Source organism: Marmota flaviventris, chromosome 15 (genome assembly GCF_047511675.1).
Source record: "Marmota flaviventris isolate mMarFla1 chromosome 15, mMarFla1.hap1, whole genome shotgun sequence".
In the NCBI taxonomy this organism is placed as follows: domain Eukaryota; kingdom Metazoa; phylum Chordata; class Mammalia; order Rodentia; family Sciuridae; genus Marmota; species Marmota flaviventris.
Genome location: NC_092512.1, coordinates 41,353,913 through 41,372,737, shown reverse-complemented (window position 1 = coordinate 41,372,737; position 18,825 = coordinate 41,353,913). Strand labels below are relative to the sequence as shown.

At 35.4% G+C, this 18,825-nt stretch overlaps 1 protein-coding gene across 6 annotated transcripts in view; it reads left to right on the top strand.

Moving 5' to 3' along the window:
• Window positions 1-18,825, top strand: part of Dpy19l4 (dpy-19 like 4) — a 64,957-nt gene that overhangs the window by 30,581 nt on the left and 15,551 nt on the right. For 4 of the 6 annotated variants that reach the window (XM_027953045.2, XM_071602234.1, XM_071602238.1 and 1 more), the window contains 8 exons: window positions 657-788; window positions 1,256-1,354; window positions 2,254-2,327; window positions 4,327-4,485; window positions 6,014-6,133; window positions 12,001-12,121; window positions 15,925-15,981; window positions 17,043-17,125. In XM_027953045.2, coding sequence (XP_027808846.1) covers window positions 657-788; window positions 1,256-1,354; window positions 2,254-2,327; window positions 4,327-4,485; window positions 6,014-6,133; window positions 12,001-12,121; window positions 15,925-15,981; window positions 17,043-17,125 — 845 coding nt within the window. The remainder of the gene's footprint in view (window positions 1-656; window positions 789-1,255; window positions 1,355-2,253; window positions 2,328-4,326; window positions 4,486-6,013; window positions 6,134-12,000; window positions 12,122-15,924; window positions 15,982-17,042; window positions 17,126-18,825) is intronic. The other 2 variants (XM_071602236.1, XM_071602235.1) reach the window with 2 other exon arrangements.

The window sequence follows — 18,825 nt, the reverse complement described above, 5'->3', positions numbered from 1 at the left end:
TTGGAGTTTAGGTCTCTGAAGATAGAGGTTTGGCCAGCAGGTCCTGGGTCTCTAAATCTGGAGGATGTGATGAAGTTGGTTTTTCAAGTGTTGGAACAACTTCAACTGCACTCAGAGCTTCAATAGGAAGGAATAGATGTTGGGATAAAGAAGTATTACATAAATGTGGCTCAGGGGAATCCTAAGACAATAGGAAGCAAGAGGGAAGAGCAGGCTACTCTTTCCTTGTCCAGCCTTGCACTTTGCTTCTAGCGTTTTCTATTGATGAAGGGGAACCAACTGGAAAAGAAGAAATGTAGATGTAGCATAAATGTAGATAAAAATAGTTTTCTGCAATGGCATATTCCATGGCCCTATATTTTCACACACTTGGTTAGGGTAAACAAAATGAAGAACCTTAAAGAAGGTTCTTCTAGTCTGATTTCAATATTTAGGATTTTGAAGTTTCTTACCTTGTTTCTGGAGAGTTCTAAGAAGAAAGTGACAAGGGTATTATAAGCCAAAACATTAAAAATACAAATTAAACATTTCATAACACTCTTAAGTTGTAGTATAGAATTTATGGTACAAATGCAGTCAGATCTATCCTAAACAAAACTAATAAAAAGAAATACAATAAAATTTACTTAATTCTCATTTTATTTTTGTTCCAACAGGTTCATGAAGTATATAAAATCTATATATTTTCTCTCTTTCTGGGATATTTACTGCAGTTTGAGAATCCAGCTTTATTGGTATCTCCTTTATTAAGTTTAGTAGCAGCCTTAATGCTTACTAAGTGCCTTCAGGTAATTAACATTGCCTTTCTATCATTCTTATTAAATTTTTTTTCAGTGGTACTAGGGATTGACTCCAAGGGTTCTTTACCATTGAGCTACATCCCAAGCCCTTTTTTATTTTTATTTTTTATTTTTGGTACTGAGCATTAAACCCATAGGCACTTAAATACATCCCTACTCTTTTTATTTTTTATTTGAGACAGGGTCTTGCTCAGTTGTTCTGAAACTTTCTAAGTTGCTGAGGCTGGTTTTGAATTTGGATACTCCTGCCTCAGCCTCTTGAGCCACTGGGATTATAGGCATGTGCCATTTATTTATTATTTTGAGGTGGGTATTTCTGAGTTTCTGAGGCTAGTCTCAAACTTGTGATCCCCCTGCCTCAGCCTCCCCAGTGACTGGAATTAACAGGCATGTACCACCATACCTGGCAGTTTCTAAATTACTAAGTCGTTTTTCATATTATTTTTTCCCCATAGCTGAATGTGAAGAAAGGAACTTTTATAGCTAAAATAATGAAAGTGATTAATTTTTACTTGGTGTGCACTCTGACAGTGACATTGAATATTATAATGAAGGTAAGTAATTCTGTCTTATTTTCATGTAGTAGAGTTGAAAAATGAAATATATTAATAAATTTTAATGAAAATAATAAGATAGCAAAGTAATAGAGTTTATATAGTATAATTTTCATTTATTTATTTGATATGGAGTCTTGCCGTGTTGCCCTTGCTGAACTCAAATTCCTGTGCTCAAGTAATCTTTCCGTCTTGCCTCCCAAGTAGCTAGGATTACAGGTGTGCACCATCACACCTAGTTATCAGCACAATTTTGAGTCGAACAATGATTATCACTAGCACATTGGGTGAGAAAATAGGATTCTTTTCTTTTCTCCATATACTTTAAACAAAGGAAGGAAGGAAGGGAGAGAAGGAGGGAGGGAGGGAGGGAGGGAGCAAGGAAGGAAGGAAATACACTTTGTTTTCAATTTAATTTAAAATGGTTATTATTGGGCTGGGGCTGGGGCTCAGCGGTAGCGCACTTGCCTGGCATGTGTGAGGCACTGGGTTTGATTCTCAGCACCACGTATAAATAAATAAAGGTCTATCAACAACTAAAAAAAAATTAAAAAGAAAAGAAATAAAATGTCAATATTACCCAATTAGTAGTAAGTAATTTAAGACAAATAAAAAATATTCAGAAAAGTTGATTAGTTACTTGAGTCAGGTGGAATAAGGTCGAAATATTCTTACTATCCATTATAATTTTTATGCTTAAGCATAATAAGGTAATATGATTGCTTTTTTCAGCAATCTAATCTATTACAGTAATCTTGCTTCATATTTTTGCCATGTATTATTTTAATTTATATTTTTGTAGTCCTGCTGTATTTTCTGTCTCTGATAATTAGGGAAAATGTATATTGCTATAACTATAGCTAGTATTTCTTTGTTAAACTACTGTTTTTCTCTTTTAGATGTTTGTACCACACAAAGAAAATGGACACATGCTGAAATTCCTTGAAGTAAAATTTGGACTAAATATGACTAAGTAAGTTTTAGATTATGTAATTTTACCTAAGTTTAGATTTTAGATTATGTAAGTTTACTTAGAAAATAAGGAACAAAATACTCAATAGAAGGACAATATACCTAATTATATATTGCTTAGAAAATGAGTAATTTGGGATATTATAATATATAGGGAAAAAATGGGCGTTGCTAAATTGCTAAGATTGATTTTGAACTTTCAGTCCTCTTGCCTCAGCCTTTCAGGTCTCTGAGATTACAAACCTGTGCCATAATGCCTGGTGCTGCAAGATATTTTGATGGTAACCCCTTTAAGACTGCTGTGTCTAAACTAGGCATGGTGGTGCATGCCTATAATCCCAGCAGCTAGGGAGGCCAAGGCAAGAGGATTGCAAGTTCAAGGCCAGCCTCAGCAATTTAGTAAGACCCTCAGCAACTTACCAAGACCCTATCTCAAAATAACAAACAAAAAGGGGGACTAGGGTTGTGGCTGAGCAGTAGAGCACTTGCCTGGCACGTGCGAGGCCCTGAGTTCAATCCTCAGCACCACATAAAATTAATAAATAAAAATAAAGGCAAAAAAAAGCGGGGGGAGTGGGGGCTGGGATTGTGTTTCAGTGGCTAAGTGCCCCTGGGTTTAATCCCTGACACCAAAAAAAACAAAGACAGCTGTATCTGATACATTGTTAAACTTTAAACTTCTATCCTAAATTCAGTGATTTGTGAAGTGTAGGCATTTTCAGTCCATTGAGCACTCCTAAACATCACTTCATTTAGGAATTGAGGATTGGAGGTTGGAGATGGATTAGAAGTAAGGATACATATAAAAATACATGTAACTAGGAGTGTTATTGATCATACTTAGCCTTAGGGTCAAAAAGTTTATCTTAATTCTTATAGCTCTAAAGAGTATAATTCAAATTTTATAATTTTTGTCTTATTAAATAGAAATCACTGTTTAAAATGGGTGCTTGTTGAGTTACATTTATCACTATGAACCATGTATATAATTGTAATTTTCTAATAGCCATATTAAAAAAGTAAAAGAAACAAGTGATTAGTTGTAATAATGTATTTTCTTTAAGCACATAGAAAATATCATATTAATGTATAAACTATAGGAATTGTTGTTAAGTTATTTTGTTCTTTTTTGCATTTTGTTTTCTTGGAAATCTTCAGAGTATTTTTGTATTTAAAGTATCTCTCAATTTGAATTAGCCACATCTCAAGTGTTCCATAGCCTCCTGTGTCTAGTAGCTTTCATATTGATCAATGTAGACATAGAGGTTGGAGTTTTAGTCAACTTTTTCACTGCTGTGACCAAAAGACCTGACAGAACAATTTGAGGAGGAGAAATTTATTTGGGGCTCACAGTGTCAGAGGTCTCAATTCATAAACGACTGACTGGGCTTAAGATAAGGCAGAACATCATGGCAGAAGGGCATGACAGAGGAACACAGCTAAGGACATCACACGAGGAAGCAAAGGGAAAGAGCTCTCTTGACCACAACAAAATATAAACCCCAAAGGCATGCCCCCAGTGACCTACCTCCTCCAGCCACACTCTACTTGCTTTCAGTTACCAGTTAATTCCTATCAAGGAATTAATTCACTGATTGGGTTCTCATAACCCAATCATTTCACCTGTAAATCTTCTTGCATTGTCTCACACATGAACTTTTGGGGGACACCTAATAGCTGAATTTTTTGTTGTCTTCTGGATAAAAATAGAAATCATAAATCCCCCCAGAATTTATTGGGCTTCAGAGATGGTTATATTATTTGGTAATAAAAATAAACAGTTTTACATTTATTGGAGCAGTTGTGATGAAAGTACGTGCTTTCTAGAGGAGGGTTATGAATGTTATCTTTATTTATAAAAAATGGAACCTTGTTATTGTAAGTAAATCAACTTAATAAATATGTTTTGTCTTAGTTTTTACTGAGATTTTAAAAATTACTTTTATATCCAGTACCTTAAACAATTGAGGTTTTAATATCATGCTTTTTGTCTTCTATAGGAATTTTACAATGAATTGGCTCCTCTGTCAAGAGTCCCTCCAGGCACCATCTCAAGATTTTTTTTTGCGATTGACACAATCTTCTTTATTACCATTCTATATTTTAGTCTTAATAATTTGTCTTCTTTCTATGACACAAGTTATTATTAGGAGAATTAAGTAAGTTCTTCTAAGAATCAATCCCATTACTAATATGTTATGGAAATATATGATATTTAAATTTATTTGGTTAGTTAGTTACTTACTGGGGGTTGAACTAAAGGGTGCTTAACCTCTGAACCACATCCCCAGCCCTTTTTATTTTTTATTTTGAGATAGGGTCTTACTAGGTTGCTTTGGGTCTCGCTAAGTTGGTGAGGCTGGCCTTGAACTTGCCATTCTTCTTCCTTAGCCTTCCAAGTTGCTAGGATTGTAGGCATTTGCCACCATGCCTAGCTAAAATATTTACTTTCAATATCCTTTCTGTATGTATGTGGGTGTGTATTTTCTAGTACTGGGGATTGAAACCAAGGCCTTCTGAATGCTCTAGACCCTACCTCTTTTATTTTTGATTTTCTTAAGAGATGGGGTTGTCCTGTGTTGTCCAGGCTGGCCTTAAATTCCTGGAGTTAAGTAATCCTCCTGCCTCAGCCTCCTGAGTAGCAGGGACTTCAGCTTCAGGTATGCACCACCATGCCCTCTAGTTCTATATTTGGTTTAGAGCTTCCAATTCTATTTTCTCTTCATTGGGCATTATTATTGATCAGAAAAATTTATGTTTAGTTTTATACATTTAGATATGTAGAGTCCTGGTTTCATATGGGAGTAATATTTAAATAATAGGTTAAATTTTTATAGACTCATTTAGTAATTTATTCAGATTTTATTGAATCTAAGAATGATTTCTTCTACTAATTGAAATGAACTAGTAGTTTAAGTGATTTTTGAATTGTTACAGTGTTTAACTATTTGTTTATCATATTTGAAAGGTTTTATGTAATTTCTTGATCTTAAGATCTTATTTATATTATTTAACTATATTGGCTTAGTAATCGTTAAGTGAGTCATAATTTGTCTTGGAAAAGGAATTTAAAATTCATATGTAGTCTGAAAATTCATCCACAGTCTTCTTAGAGTCAGTTGTCTTTAGGCTCTAAAAGATATTAACAGGGCCAGGGTTGTGGCTCAGTGGTTGAGCACTTGCATCATGTGTGAGGCACTGGGTTCAATTCTCAATACCACATATAAATAAATGAATAAAATAAAGGTCCATCAATAACAAAAAAATTAGAAAAAAAGATATTAGCAAAGACTTGGAGATATATGCTAGATATTTGACTAGCAGAATAGACTTTCAAATTTTAAGGACCATCTTTTTTTCTTTTTGGGGGGGGGCTACTGGGGATTGAACCCAGGAATGCTCTATCACTGAGCTATATCCCCAGCTTTTTTTTTTTTTTTTTTTTTTTAACTTTTTGAGATTGGGTTTCGCTAAGTTGCAAATGGTAGCTTCGAATTTGTGATCCTCCTGCCTCAGCCGCCCAAATTGCTGGCATTAGAGGTGTGCACCACTGTACCCAGCCACCTATACTTTTTTATTATAAAAAGCTTAAAATTTTAAGTATGACTTTCAAAGATGATAAATAGTGTATCTTTGATTTTTCAAATATATATTCTGAAGGTATTAAAAAACATTTCGTTTCTATAGTGGTAAATCCCTGAAAGAAACTGTTACTCTTGAAGATGGACGAATTGGAGAAAGACCAGAAATAATATATCATGTAATTCACACTATTTTATTGGGTTCTCTTGCAATGGTTATAGAAGGGTAAGTTTACTTTATCTGTTTGTTTTTTACGAAGATTTTTCTTCCTAATGATAATAAGTGGGTACATTCAAAAATACATTCATAAAACTTTGTAATAACTTAAAACTTGTAAATTTTCTTATATAACTGGAGTTTACAGGTGATCTTTATGGGATAGTGAACTGATGTTTTATTATTCATTAATGTGTTCAAAAACATTGAATGTTCCAAGGTAGAGCTGGGGTTGTGGCTCAGCAGTAGAGCTCTCGCCTAGCACATTTGAGACCCTGGGTTCGATCCTCAGCACCACATAAAATAAAATAAGGATTTTGTGTCCATCTACAACTAAAAATAAATATTTTTTAAAAATTTATATTATATCATAATGATTAAAGGAGAGGTAAATGGTGAGGTGAGAACGCTGAAAAAACAGAATTTGGTTTAAAGAGATCAGAAAGGCTCTCTTAAGGAAAAGATGCTTGAGGTGAGACCTGAAAGTTAAGAAAGAGTGAAGTTGGTAAACAGAAGAGGGAAGAGTATTCCAGGTAGAGAGACTAGCATATGACAAACTTTGCAGTGAGACGGAACATGGCACATTGTTGGGGGAAATGACATGGGGCTCAGTGTGGCTGAAGTGCATTGAGTTTGCAATAGAACTTGTTGAGGACTTTAGGGTTATTATTTGTTTCTTTTATCCTTTTACTCTCCTTATTTTTAAAAAATTGCTTTTAAATGGCAAATGAACCTTCAGTGAAATATAAGTGGGATTCCATTTAATGTACAATAAGATAGGATATTTCTTTCTTTTTTTTTTTAGGTACCAGGGATTTAACTCAGGGGCACTCGATCACTCAGCCACATCCCCAGCCCTATTTTGTATTTCATTTAGAGAAAGGGTCTCACTGAGTTGCTTAGCGCCTCACTGTTGCTGAGTCTTAGCTTTGAACTCTTGCTCCTCCTGTCTCAGCCTTCCATGCTGCTGGGATTACAGGTGTGCACTGTTCCCGGAAAGATAGAATATTTCCGTTTTATTTGCTTGATAATTTTAATGTTCTGCATACCTTCATAAATTTGTTTTGGCAAATCAGTATTTATATATAGTCATATGTCACTTAATGTCTGGGTGCATCCTAAGAAATGCATTGTTAAATTGTGCAAACTTCATAGAGTATGCTCCCACAACCTAAGCCTAGTATAATTTCTCTAGGTGATATAATATTACTGGATCCCTGTCATACATGTAGTCCATCATTTACCAAAACATCACTATGCAGCATGTGACTATATTCATATTCATATATGTTATATCATAATTCTTTAGGGGTTTGATTGCTTGGAACATATCTCACACTATTTTTAAATCTTTAATTTTCAAACTCCTCTTATTCCTGCTCCTATTGAAAATCACACCAACTTGTTAATAAATTTAATTAAAACATTGAAAGAGCAGGGTGCAGTGGTGCATTCCTGTAATCCCAGCCACCTGGGAGACTGAAGCAACAGTATCACAAGTTCAAGGCCAACCCCAGCAATTTAGTGAGACCCATCTCAAAGACTGGGGATATAACTCAGTAGTAGAGTGCTCCTGGGTTCAATCCCCAGGAAGAGAAAAAGAACATACTCACTGAACAGAAGTTTCTAGATTTCCAATAAAAGTCACTCTTAGCAATGGTGAGAGATATGAAAGTATATAAGATGGAATTCCTCTTCTCCAGAAGCTCACGGTCTAAGAGGATAAATGCAGCATTCAGGATTCCCTATATCTACTCTTACTTCTATGCCCAGGAGACACCAGGGCACAGAAAACCAGTTGTCACCTCCCAGTAAAGTTGTGCAGACAGTGCCTGTTTTTCTCAGGAACAGTGCATGACATTATACACAGAATATTGTCAATCAAGGAAATTCAGCTGAGCCATTGTTCAGTTTTTATTGAGGCTTTGTCACATAATGTGGTTGACTACCTGTGTGGCCCAAGGCCCCCACCATAAGTCACATTGTTAGCATAAACTCTCAGGTATACCCCAACATCCCAGTTAAACAGAGATACTCTAAGCAGATAAGAGGTTAGTTGCTTCCTAGGAGTGGAAGGCAACAGTCATATCTCTTCTTCGGGCAAGGTTAATCCTTTACTAGTGCAGTAAGAAGCCTGAAAATAAGTATAAAGAGGGCTGGAGTTGTGGCTCAGCGGTAGAGCACTTGCCTTGCACATGTGAGACCCTGGGTTCGATCCTAGGCACCACATAAAAAAAATAAAATAAACAAGTGAAATAAAGATGTTGTGTCCCACTACAATTAAAAAATTTTTAAAAAGTATAAAGAAAGAATACATGAGGCTTTTTGCCTATTAATTAGAGTTAGTTATTCTCATATTGTAATATCTGTAAATATAAGAATATCTCATCCCTTTCTTGTTTCTTTTTTTTTTCTGTGATGTTAGATTGAACCTGGGGCCTCTCGCATGCTAGCTCTACCATTGAGCTATACCCACAGCCCTCATCTTTTTTTTTAAAATGAAAGAGGGAAATGTTACCATCTTTAGAAGTTTCTAGTTTTTTTAAAAAAAAATAGGGATGGGTCTCACTGTGTTGTCCAAGTTGCCCAAATTCTTGGGCCCAAACTCTGGCACTCAAGTTATCTTCCAGCCTCAGCCTCCCAAGTAGCTGGGACTACAGGTGCCACCATGCTAGGCTACACTGAGGATTTTTTAACAGAAAGTATCTTAGAGTTGTTTGAAAAAGATTCATCTAGCATTTGGTTGAATTGGAGGACAGAGTAAAGATAAAAGATAGAAATGTTACTCTTACAATAAAATGGTACGGAAGGGAAGGAGACCTTCACTTCCATGGAACTGGCATCAACCAGTGGGTTTGGCACCAATGGACTGATCCTTAGAGCAGAGATGTATTGTATTCCAGGGATGGTAGTATACATATAACTCAGCGTGAATGGTGCCCTCTGTTACCGTCAAGCAACCCTAGTATTTATTCTAGCTAACTGGAAGAACAGGTTGATATTTTCGGAAGTGGTGAAGTTGGGAGGAGATATTGGTTGACCCTTCCCCCCAGAAAATTAATACAGTTTCTGTCTTTACTAGTACGTATTCTATGTGTGTCTGCCACTTCTCTCAAGGCCTAGGTTATGATACTTTTTGTGTGTGTGCAGTGCTGAGGAATTGAACCCAGACGTCACTTGTGCTAGGCAAGTCCTCTACCATTAAGCTACACCTTCAGCTCAGCATTCAGTTTTTTAACTATATTTATACTATACTATATTTATTTATATATTTTAACTATATTTATCTATATAAACTATATTTAGTTATTTCACTTTTACCTAACCCTAGACTTTATGTAATTTTTCTTATATCTATTTCCTATTTGCTTCCTCTTTTTTTTCATCTTTTTTAATTGGTGTACTATAGTTGTACATGCCCTGTTTGGTTTTATTTCATTTTGAGAAAGAGCTCCTTGAGAGCTATTGCCATGACTTTTTTGTCTTCTTTTCTGTTACTTTGGTTAGCTTACAGTAGATGATCAGTCAATGTTCATTATTAAATAAATGAATATTTTTTTATTTCATAGTTTTGCTGTTTTACAAAACCATGAGATTTGATTTTTATATCTGACCTCACATTCTTCTAGTCTTATCTGAGTTTAACACCAACAAATATTTCATGGAAGGGTCTGGTTGTTCTCCTCAGCATTAATTACCACAGTTATACTCTAGCTCTTCCTCTTCCATCTTCAGTTTTTACTATTTCCTCTGAAGACAGGCTCTTTTTGTTTTCTTTTCGGGGTTGAGGTGGGGGACTGGGGATTGAACTCTGAGGCACTCAACCACTGAGCCACATCCCCAGCCCTATTTTATATTTTATTTAGAGACAGGGTCTCACTGAGTTGCTTAGTGCCTCACTTTTGCTGAGGCTGGCTTTGAACTCATGATAGAAAAAGAGGGAGAACTTCCAAATTCATTCTACGAGGCCAACATCACCCTGATTCCTAAACCAGACAAAGACACTTCAAAGAAAGAAAACTACAGACCAATATCTCTAATGAACCTAGATACAAAAATCCTCAATAAAATTCTGGCGAATCGGATAAAAAAACATATCAAAAAAATTGTGCACCATGATCAAGTAGGATTCATCCCTGGGATGCAAGGCTGGTTCAATATACGGAAATCAATAATAGTTATTCACCACATCAATAGACTTAAAAATAAGAACCATATGATCATCTCGATAGATGCGGAAAAAGCATTATTTTTTTATTTTGAGACAAGGTCTTGCTTAGTTATCAAGGCTGACTTCAAACTTGTGATCCTCCTCTTTCATCCCCCTGAGTAGCTGGGATTATAGGCATATACCACCACAGCCAGTACAGATCCTTGCTTTTTAAAAAATTAATCTCAAAAGTAGCAAATAGATTATAATAAATATAGAATAATATAGAAATATATATAGTATAGAAATATATGAAGTTAGGAGCTGGGGTTGTGGCTCAGTGATAGAGTGCTTGCCTAGCACACATGAGGCACTGGGTTTAAACCTCAGCACCACATAAAGATAGAATAAAAATATTATGTCCACCTACAACTAAAAAATAAATTAAAAAAAAAGAAATATATGAAGTTAAAAAATAACATCCTACTTTCCAGGCATTATATCATATATCCACATTTAACAAAAGAAAAAGAAAACCAGGTGCAGGTGCAATGATGCACACCTATAATCCCAGGGATTTGGGAGGCTGAGGCAGGACGATTGTGAGTTCAAACACAGCCTCAGCAATTTAGTAGGCCCTAAGCAACTCAGACCCTATCTCTAATAAAATATAAAAAGGGCTGAGGAGGGCTGGGGTTTTGGCTCAGCAGTAGAGCATTTGCCTAGCACGTGCAAGGTCCTGGGTTCAATTCTCAGCACCACATAAAAATAAATAAGTAAAATAAAGGTATTGTGTTCAACTACAACTAAAAAATAAATATATTTTAAGAAAAAAGAGGGGCTGAGGATGTGGCCTGGTGGTTAAGCACCCTTGGGTTTAATCCCTGGTACCAGGAAAAAAAAAAAAAAAAAAAGGAAAAGCAAAAAACTAGGGAACGCTCTACATGAAGATTTTTATTTTGCTTTTTGTATTTTATTTATATCCAAGGACACAGGATTTTTCTAAATTTTCTATTAAAAATAGCATATGCTATAATTAAAACAGTTGCATAATATCTTTATATAGTTATGCTAGTATGTCTATAGGCTAAATTACAGAAATGGTATTGCTTATCTTAGATTACTTTAAATTTTCAATAAGTTCTGGTGAATTTCATTCTGAAAAGAGTTATATTCTCTCTAAGAGTACAATCTTGCTATACCTGCATCAATGTGAATGCTTTTATTTTATCCTCATTTGGTAACTCATGTTTTATTATGTAAGAATTGGGTAACAATCTATTGGTAATTTTTTTTTCTGTGCTGGGGTTATGGGTCAGTGGTAGAGCACTTGTCTATCATGTGTGAGGCACTGGGTTTAATTCTCAGCACCACATATAAATAAATAAATAATGTCCATTGTTTTTAACAATTTTTTTTTCTTATCTTGGCACTGGGAGTTGAACCCAAGGTTTCTTTACCACCAAGCCACATCCTCTACCCTTTTTATTTTTGTTATTTTGAGTAAGAGTCTCACTAAGTTGCTGAGCCCGGCCTTGAGATCTTTCTGCCTCAGCCTTCGAAGTTGCTGGAATTATAGATGTGTGCCATAACATCTGTGCCGACTAAGTTTTTTCATTCTCCCTTAATGTTTTGGTATTTTTGTTGTAATAGGAAAGAACTTAGAAAAGTCAGATAATGATGGTTATGGGATGCCTTATGTATTACTCTTTTTTATTTTTTCTAGCCTGAAATATATTTGGACTCCTTATGTGTGCATGTTAGCAGCATTTGGTGTATGTTCCCCTGAACTTTGGATGACACTTTTCAAGTGGCTTCGATTAAGAACTATACACCCAATATTGTTGGTGAGCCATTGTTTCTTTGTGTTAAATACTTGTTTCTTTTCCAGTTATGTAGTATCAAATGCTAATAAATAGAAACCATATTGAATACAATCCAATATAGTCTGAATAAGTCACGCAGTGACTTCCAGGTGGAAGAACAGGTCCTATGAAAAACATTGTTGTATAATTTCTGATTGTAAAATCAATGCATTTCAGTCTATACAACTTAAAAATATAAGGTAAAAATATAAGTGAATCAGTATTATGAGAAACCATAAGGAATTATTTTTATCTATTTTTTTCCCTAACTGCTCTTGAGCTGAAATGAATTAAAGTTTTTAAATTTATTAATTTATTTATTTTTCTGGTATTAGGATAATATACTCAGAGCCTCACACATATTAGGCAAGCACTTTACCCTACATCCTTAGCCATTTTTTTTTTGGAGACAGTTTTGCCCAGGCTGGCCTCAACTTTCCAAGTAGCTGCCCTGCTTAAAAAAAAAAAAAAAATTAAAGGTAATGTGGTGGTGGTCTTTATTTTATTTTTAAGAGGGTCTTGCTGGGTTGCCTAGATTGGCTCTAAACTCTTGGGATCAATTGATTTTCCTTAGTCTCTCAAAAAGCTGAACTACAGGTGTGCACCACCATACCCACCTTATAAAAATTAAAGATCTTTTTTGGTTTGATTTAGAACTATGGTATGTTTTTTGTTGTACTGAAACATTTTCATTGTGCCTGCTATATGCTTGTCAAAAGAAATAAAGATAAAACATAGTTAGCTTGAGGCTTTTGATTCTTTCCCCAGCATATCACAAAAAAAGTATTCGTAGGGTGCTATTAGAACATAGAGAAGGGTTAGTTTATTTATTTTTAGGGATTCAAAGGTGACTTTCCAGTTTGAAATTTGAAAGATGATGAGTTATGAAGCAAATGAAGAAAAAAAAAGGTATTCATGGTGAAAGGAATAAACAGAAGAAGATAAAAGAACATTGCTGCAGTCTGGCTGGGCAAACTAACGGGGGTGGGGTGACAAGGAACTTGTGAAGGTTGATGCAGTGGGAGTGGAGCCGTTTATTGTAGGATAGTAGGGGTATATATACATAACTGAATACACAGCTTGTTCTTAATTAACATAAACTAGGTACAGCAGTCAACCAATAAGGAATCATCGTCTTAATGATTACACAGCTTAACTTAATTGACATAATCTAGACATAGCAGTCAGTCATTAAGGAATCTCTATCATCTTAATGGCTCGCTGGCATTACTTCTCAAACCACTCCCTCTGGCAAAGTGCCAGGCGCCATCTTGGCTTGTTTACGACCCTAACATCTCCCCCAACAGAACATGATGCAATCAAAAGAAATAAATGAGCAAAAAAGTTAGTCTTACTGGCACAAAGCATGAAGTATAAGTGTGGTCAAATGATGAGGTTATGGGCTGGGGTTGTGGCTCAGTGGTAGAGTGCTCACGTAGTGCACGTGAGGCATTGGGTTCGATCCTTAGCACCACATAAAAATAAAATAAAGGAATTGTGTCCACCTACAACTAAAAAATAAATAAATATTTTAAAAATGATTAGGTTATGGTGGCCTCCATTATCATATAATAGAGCTTGGTCTTTAATGGGCAGTAGAAAGGCATTGAGATTTTGTTTATTTTGTGTGTGTGTGTGTGTGAGATGCTGGGGATTGACTTATCCATGTGAGGCAAGCATTCTACCAAATGAACTATATCCCCAGCCTGGCATTGAGACTTTTATGTCTCATAAGGAATAAGAATCAAACTATTTTCTCTTAGCTCACTCTTAAAATTCTTTAAGGATAGGCTTAAAGGCCATGTAGATGAAATTAACACAGGTATCAATTTATTGAAAGTTCACTATGTGTCAGATTCTGTTTTAAAGCATTTCATGTGGTATTCAGTACTAAGTTTTGTTATCTCTGAAGAAAAAGACACTAAGCTTAAAATTGTTTAAATAACTTGTTTAAGATAATATAGCTTTTATATGTGAAAACCATAAATAAACATCACATAACATTCACATCCCGGTTTATCTGGACTCCAAAACCTATTTGAGAGCTTGTTACAGTAGTGCATGTCTATAATCCTAGCAACTCATGAGACTGAGACAGGAGGCTCACAAATTTGAGGCCATCCTTAGCAATTTAGCAAGGCCCTAGCAACTTAAAATTTAAAATAAATAAATAAAAAGGGCGAGTGATATAGTTTAGTGGTAAAGTGCCCCTGGGTTTAAGCAGTAATGTCAAACAAAAGCCTGCTTGATTAACACTCTTGCCACATTGACAAAAGAAAAAATACTGTGCTATATTAGAATGAAAAAAAAAAGTAGTTAGAAAAAGATTAATAAGACTCAGTGCTTGATTAAGTATTGGGGGAATGAGTTGGGTGAGGTGGCACAAACCTATAATACTAGCAGTTCAGGAAGCTGTGTCAGGAGGATTGCAAGTTCAAGGCCAGCCTCAGGAATTTTAGCAAGGCCCTTAAGCAATTTTAATGAGACCCTGTCTCAAAAATTAAGAATAAAAAGGTCTGGGAGCCAGGTGCTGTGGCACACATCCGTAATCTCAGCGGATCAGGAGGCTGAGAGTTCAAAGCTAGTCTTAGCAACGGCAAGACCCTAAGCAACTCAGTGAGACCCTATCTCTAAACAAAATACAAAATAAAGCTAGGCATATGGCTCAGTGGTTGAGTGCCCCTGAGTCCCTGGTACCAAAAAAAAAAAAAAAAAAGGTCTGGGGATGTGGCTCACTAGTAAAGCACCCTGGGTTAAATCCCTGGTACCCTCACCCCCCCAAAAAAAAATAAGGTAGAAATGATGGTATTTTCTAGGTTTCTGGTTTGTATGACTGTGGATCATTGTTTATTAGGTTAACAATAGACAAGGGACAGTAGGAAGAACTGGTTTTGGCAGGAAGATGAGTTATGTTTAATAATAATCATGTTAGCCAGGTACATGTTAGCCAATGCATACCTGTAATCCCAGCAGCTCAGGAGGCTGAGACAGGAGGATCGCAAGTTCAAAGCCAGCCTCAGCAAAAGGGAGGTGCTAAGCAACTCAGTGAAACCCTGTGTCTAAATAAAATAAAAAATAGATCTGGGATTGTGGCTCAGTGATCTTGAGTTCAATCCCTGATACCAAATCCTCCCCCCCCAAAAAAAATAATATTTTGCCAGTCTTATTCCCAGAATTTATACATTCTTATTTTAACATACTAGTATATTTATTAGCTATTTTTTGTTACTTTCCCCCATACTAGGGATTGAACCCTGGGGCTTTTTAACACTGAGCTACATCCCCAGTCCAGCCCCTGCTTTTTTTGAAAAAGGGTCTCACTGAGTTGCTTAGGTCCTTGCTAAGTTGCTGAGGCTGGCCTCAAATTCGCGATCCACCTGCCTCAGCTTCCCAAATTGCTGGGATTACAGGCACGTGCCACCCTGCCTGGCTCATTGTCTTCTTATTGTTGTTGTTAGCTTTTCATATAGCAATTCAGAATTATTTTCAGACTCTTAATGGCATAAGTCCCTGACAAATTTTCAAATATTGATTGACTATTTGAAATATTATGAGCATTACTTTTTTGATGCTCTGCTATAAATTTATGTAGTAAATATGTGTGTCTCACTTTACCTCTTGGTTAGTGTTTGAAACTCTTTAATTATCCCTCATCTCACTGGCTTCACTTTCTATTATTGGAATTTTTATAACTAAAAGGATATTCAGTTGATCATAGAGTCATTGCTAGTATCTCTAAAGTATACTCATATTTACCTATAACCCTTTTTGCTTTGATATTTCAGGCTCTTATTCTGAGCATGGCTGTGCCCACTATAATAGGTCTCAGTTTATGGAAAGAGGTAAGAAAACCAGAAGCTTAAATTACTGAAGTGTACAAGATAATGTGTTTTTTTCATTTATTTATTTTTTTTTATTTTGAGACAGGGTCTGACTAAGTTGCTTGTGGCCTTGCTGAGTTGCAAGGCGGGCTTTGAACTTATAATCCTCCTGCCTCAGCCTGCCAAGCTGCTGGAATTACAGACATGCACCACTGTGCCTGGCTGGTAATGATAAATTTATATATGTGTGTAGGAAATTTTTATCAAGAATACTATTCTAAGCCGGACATGGTGGTAAACGCCAGTAATCCCAGCCACTGGAGAGACAAGGCAGGAGGATCACAAGTTCAAGGTCAGCCTCAGCAACTTAATGAAGTCCTACAAAATTTAGGGAGACCCTGTTTCAAAATAAAAAATAAGAACTGGGGGTATAGCTCAGTGTTATAGTGCCCCTGGGTTAAATCCCTGGTACCCCCCGACCAAAAAATAAATAAATAAAAAACTATTACAACAAAGTGTGATGTTGTTACTAATGCTTTTTTTTTTTTAAAGTTATAACAGAAGACCCACTACATTTTTAGAATGCCATGTGATATTGTTTTTTGTAGTCTAATAAGATTGTAAATTCAGTATCTAATTGGCAAAGGAAATTGCTGAAAAATAGGTCTTAATGTTTAAAAATATTCGCTTCATTTTAATATCTATAATATAATATAAATTCTTTGGTTTATCATAATGTAAATGAAACTACTTGCCAGTAAACTTACAAGTTTTATTAGTAAGTAAAATTTGTTCACTTGTTTAGTATGTGTGCATAAAATACAGAACTGATGATTAATTGTTTGATATTGATAAAATTATTTATTGAGTCTAGGCAGTGCATCAACCATAAGATTATTATTTGGATTGAGAAGAATGAGCAGGTCACTGAAAGAAAGCAAAGAGATCAATGACATTTTTGTCATGAAAACATTGTTGTATTATTTGCCTCAAATTAACTCTTTTAGTCTTTTGAGATACTTTGGAGAAATTCTAAACTTTCTAATTACTTACATCTTTTGGGGATTTGTTTTGCATTTTAGTTCTTTCCAAGATTAATGACAGAATTAACGGAACTACAGGAATTCTATGACCCAGATACAGTGGAACTTATGACCTGGATAAAGTAAGAATTGAACTATCCAAGACTGTTTGTTAAACTATTAACTAATTATTGCATGCTATCTAATGGATTCAAGGGAAATAATGAATTAATACTTTTCCAATTTCTCATAAAACTCAGCAATTTTATCACCATGATTTTTAGGCATACTTAGTGTTGACTGAACTTTGTGATTCTATTTTCTAATGAAACTGACTTCTGTGGACTTGAAAATACGACGTTGATAAGTGAGATTAGAGACTTCTAACATCAAACACCTAGAAATATGAAATAAAAAGGAATGTTTAGAAGCATCAAGAAAATGCTTCTTTTATTGTTGACTGGAGGTGAATTAACAGTTGATTGCCAGTCTTAGTACCAAGGGATTTATATTTTAATGCCTAAGCAGAACAGGTGGTGTGGTCTTGGCCTCTAGAAGCAAGAGAATTGGAACTGAGACCCCTGCTTAACACATTTATATATAACCCAGGGACTTTCAAAAGGTTATGCTGTCACTGAAAGAATCTAATAACAAAATATCCACCAAGTAATAGAAAAAGATAAGAAAGTATTTCTCTCTTGGCTTCAACTCTTGGTCAAAAAAATTTCCTTTCTAAATTTGTAGCAGTGGATCTGAATTCATGTGGACTTATAATTTGAAATTATACTTTTCTAGTCTAGGAAACCCCAATCAAGAAATTGGCATTAAAACTGGTACTGGAGTGCCAAGTGCAACACATGACATACCCCTGTATTTTCAGGGATTTGGAAAGCTGAGGCAGGAGGATCACAGATTCAATGCCAGTATCAGCAAATTAGCAAGACCCTCAAAATTAAAAATAAATAAATAAATAAAAGGACAGGGGGATGTGGTTCGGTGGTTAAGCACCCCTGGGCTCAATGTTCCCCAGTTCAAAAAAAAGTGGTCCTGGGTTTGGCTAGCATATCTGATAAATAAAACCCAGGCTGCATAGGATTTCATAAAGTTGCATGAAGGTGAGCTCTAAAGTTACAAAACACATGAGGTAACAATTCAACACAGCAAGTATCAGCTAATATTTGTGATAAACAGCAGCATTAGACCTCTGCCAATTTCTGAAAATGAAATTTGTGTCATCCAGTGTTTGTTATGTATCAGACTGCCACAAAACTTCTTGGCTTATAAGCAGTAAACATTTATTATTTGGCACAATTTTCAGAGAGGTTTCTCCTGGTCTGGGCCAGCTCAGGTGGAACTGGATAACCTGGTGTGAACTCTTTCACATATCTGGTGTTGACTAGGCGAAGGGATCAAATTAATTTGTCCATATGTCTAGTGTATTAGGATGAGTTTGTTCATAAGATAGTAGTTGTAGAGTTACCAAGAACAAAAAGAGAGGGCAAGTTTTAATGTCAAATGTGTTTTAAATTTGTATGTACATTGTGTTTGTTATTTTCTAATTGGCTAAAGCAAATTACATGATCAAGACCAGCATTCCCTTTATGATCATGGCTATAAGAAGAGGATTTGTTATGTCCATTTTTGTAATCAGCCTATCCCATGGTTAGAAGCTATAAGATAATTACATTGAAATTATTAAAGATGTAAACAAAGAAATAAAAATATCAAAAAGGAATGAAATACAGGAAAATACGAAGAAGAAAGACAAAAGATGTTTCTAGAAATAAGGAATCGGCTTATAGAATAAGTATGTAGATATGAGACTAGGTCTTTATAATGTCTT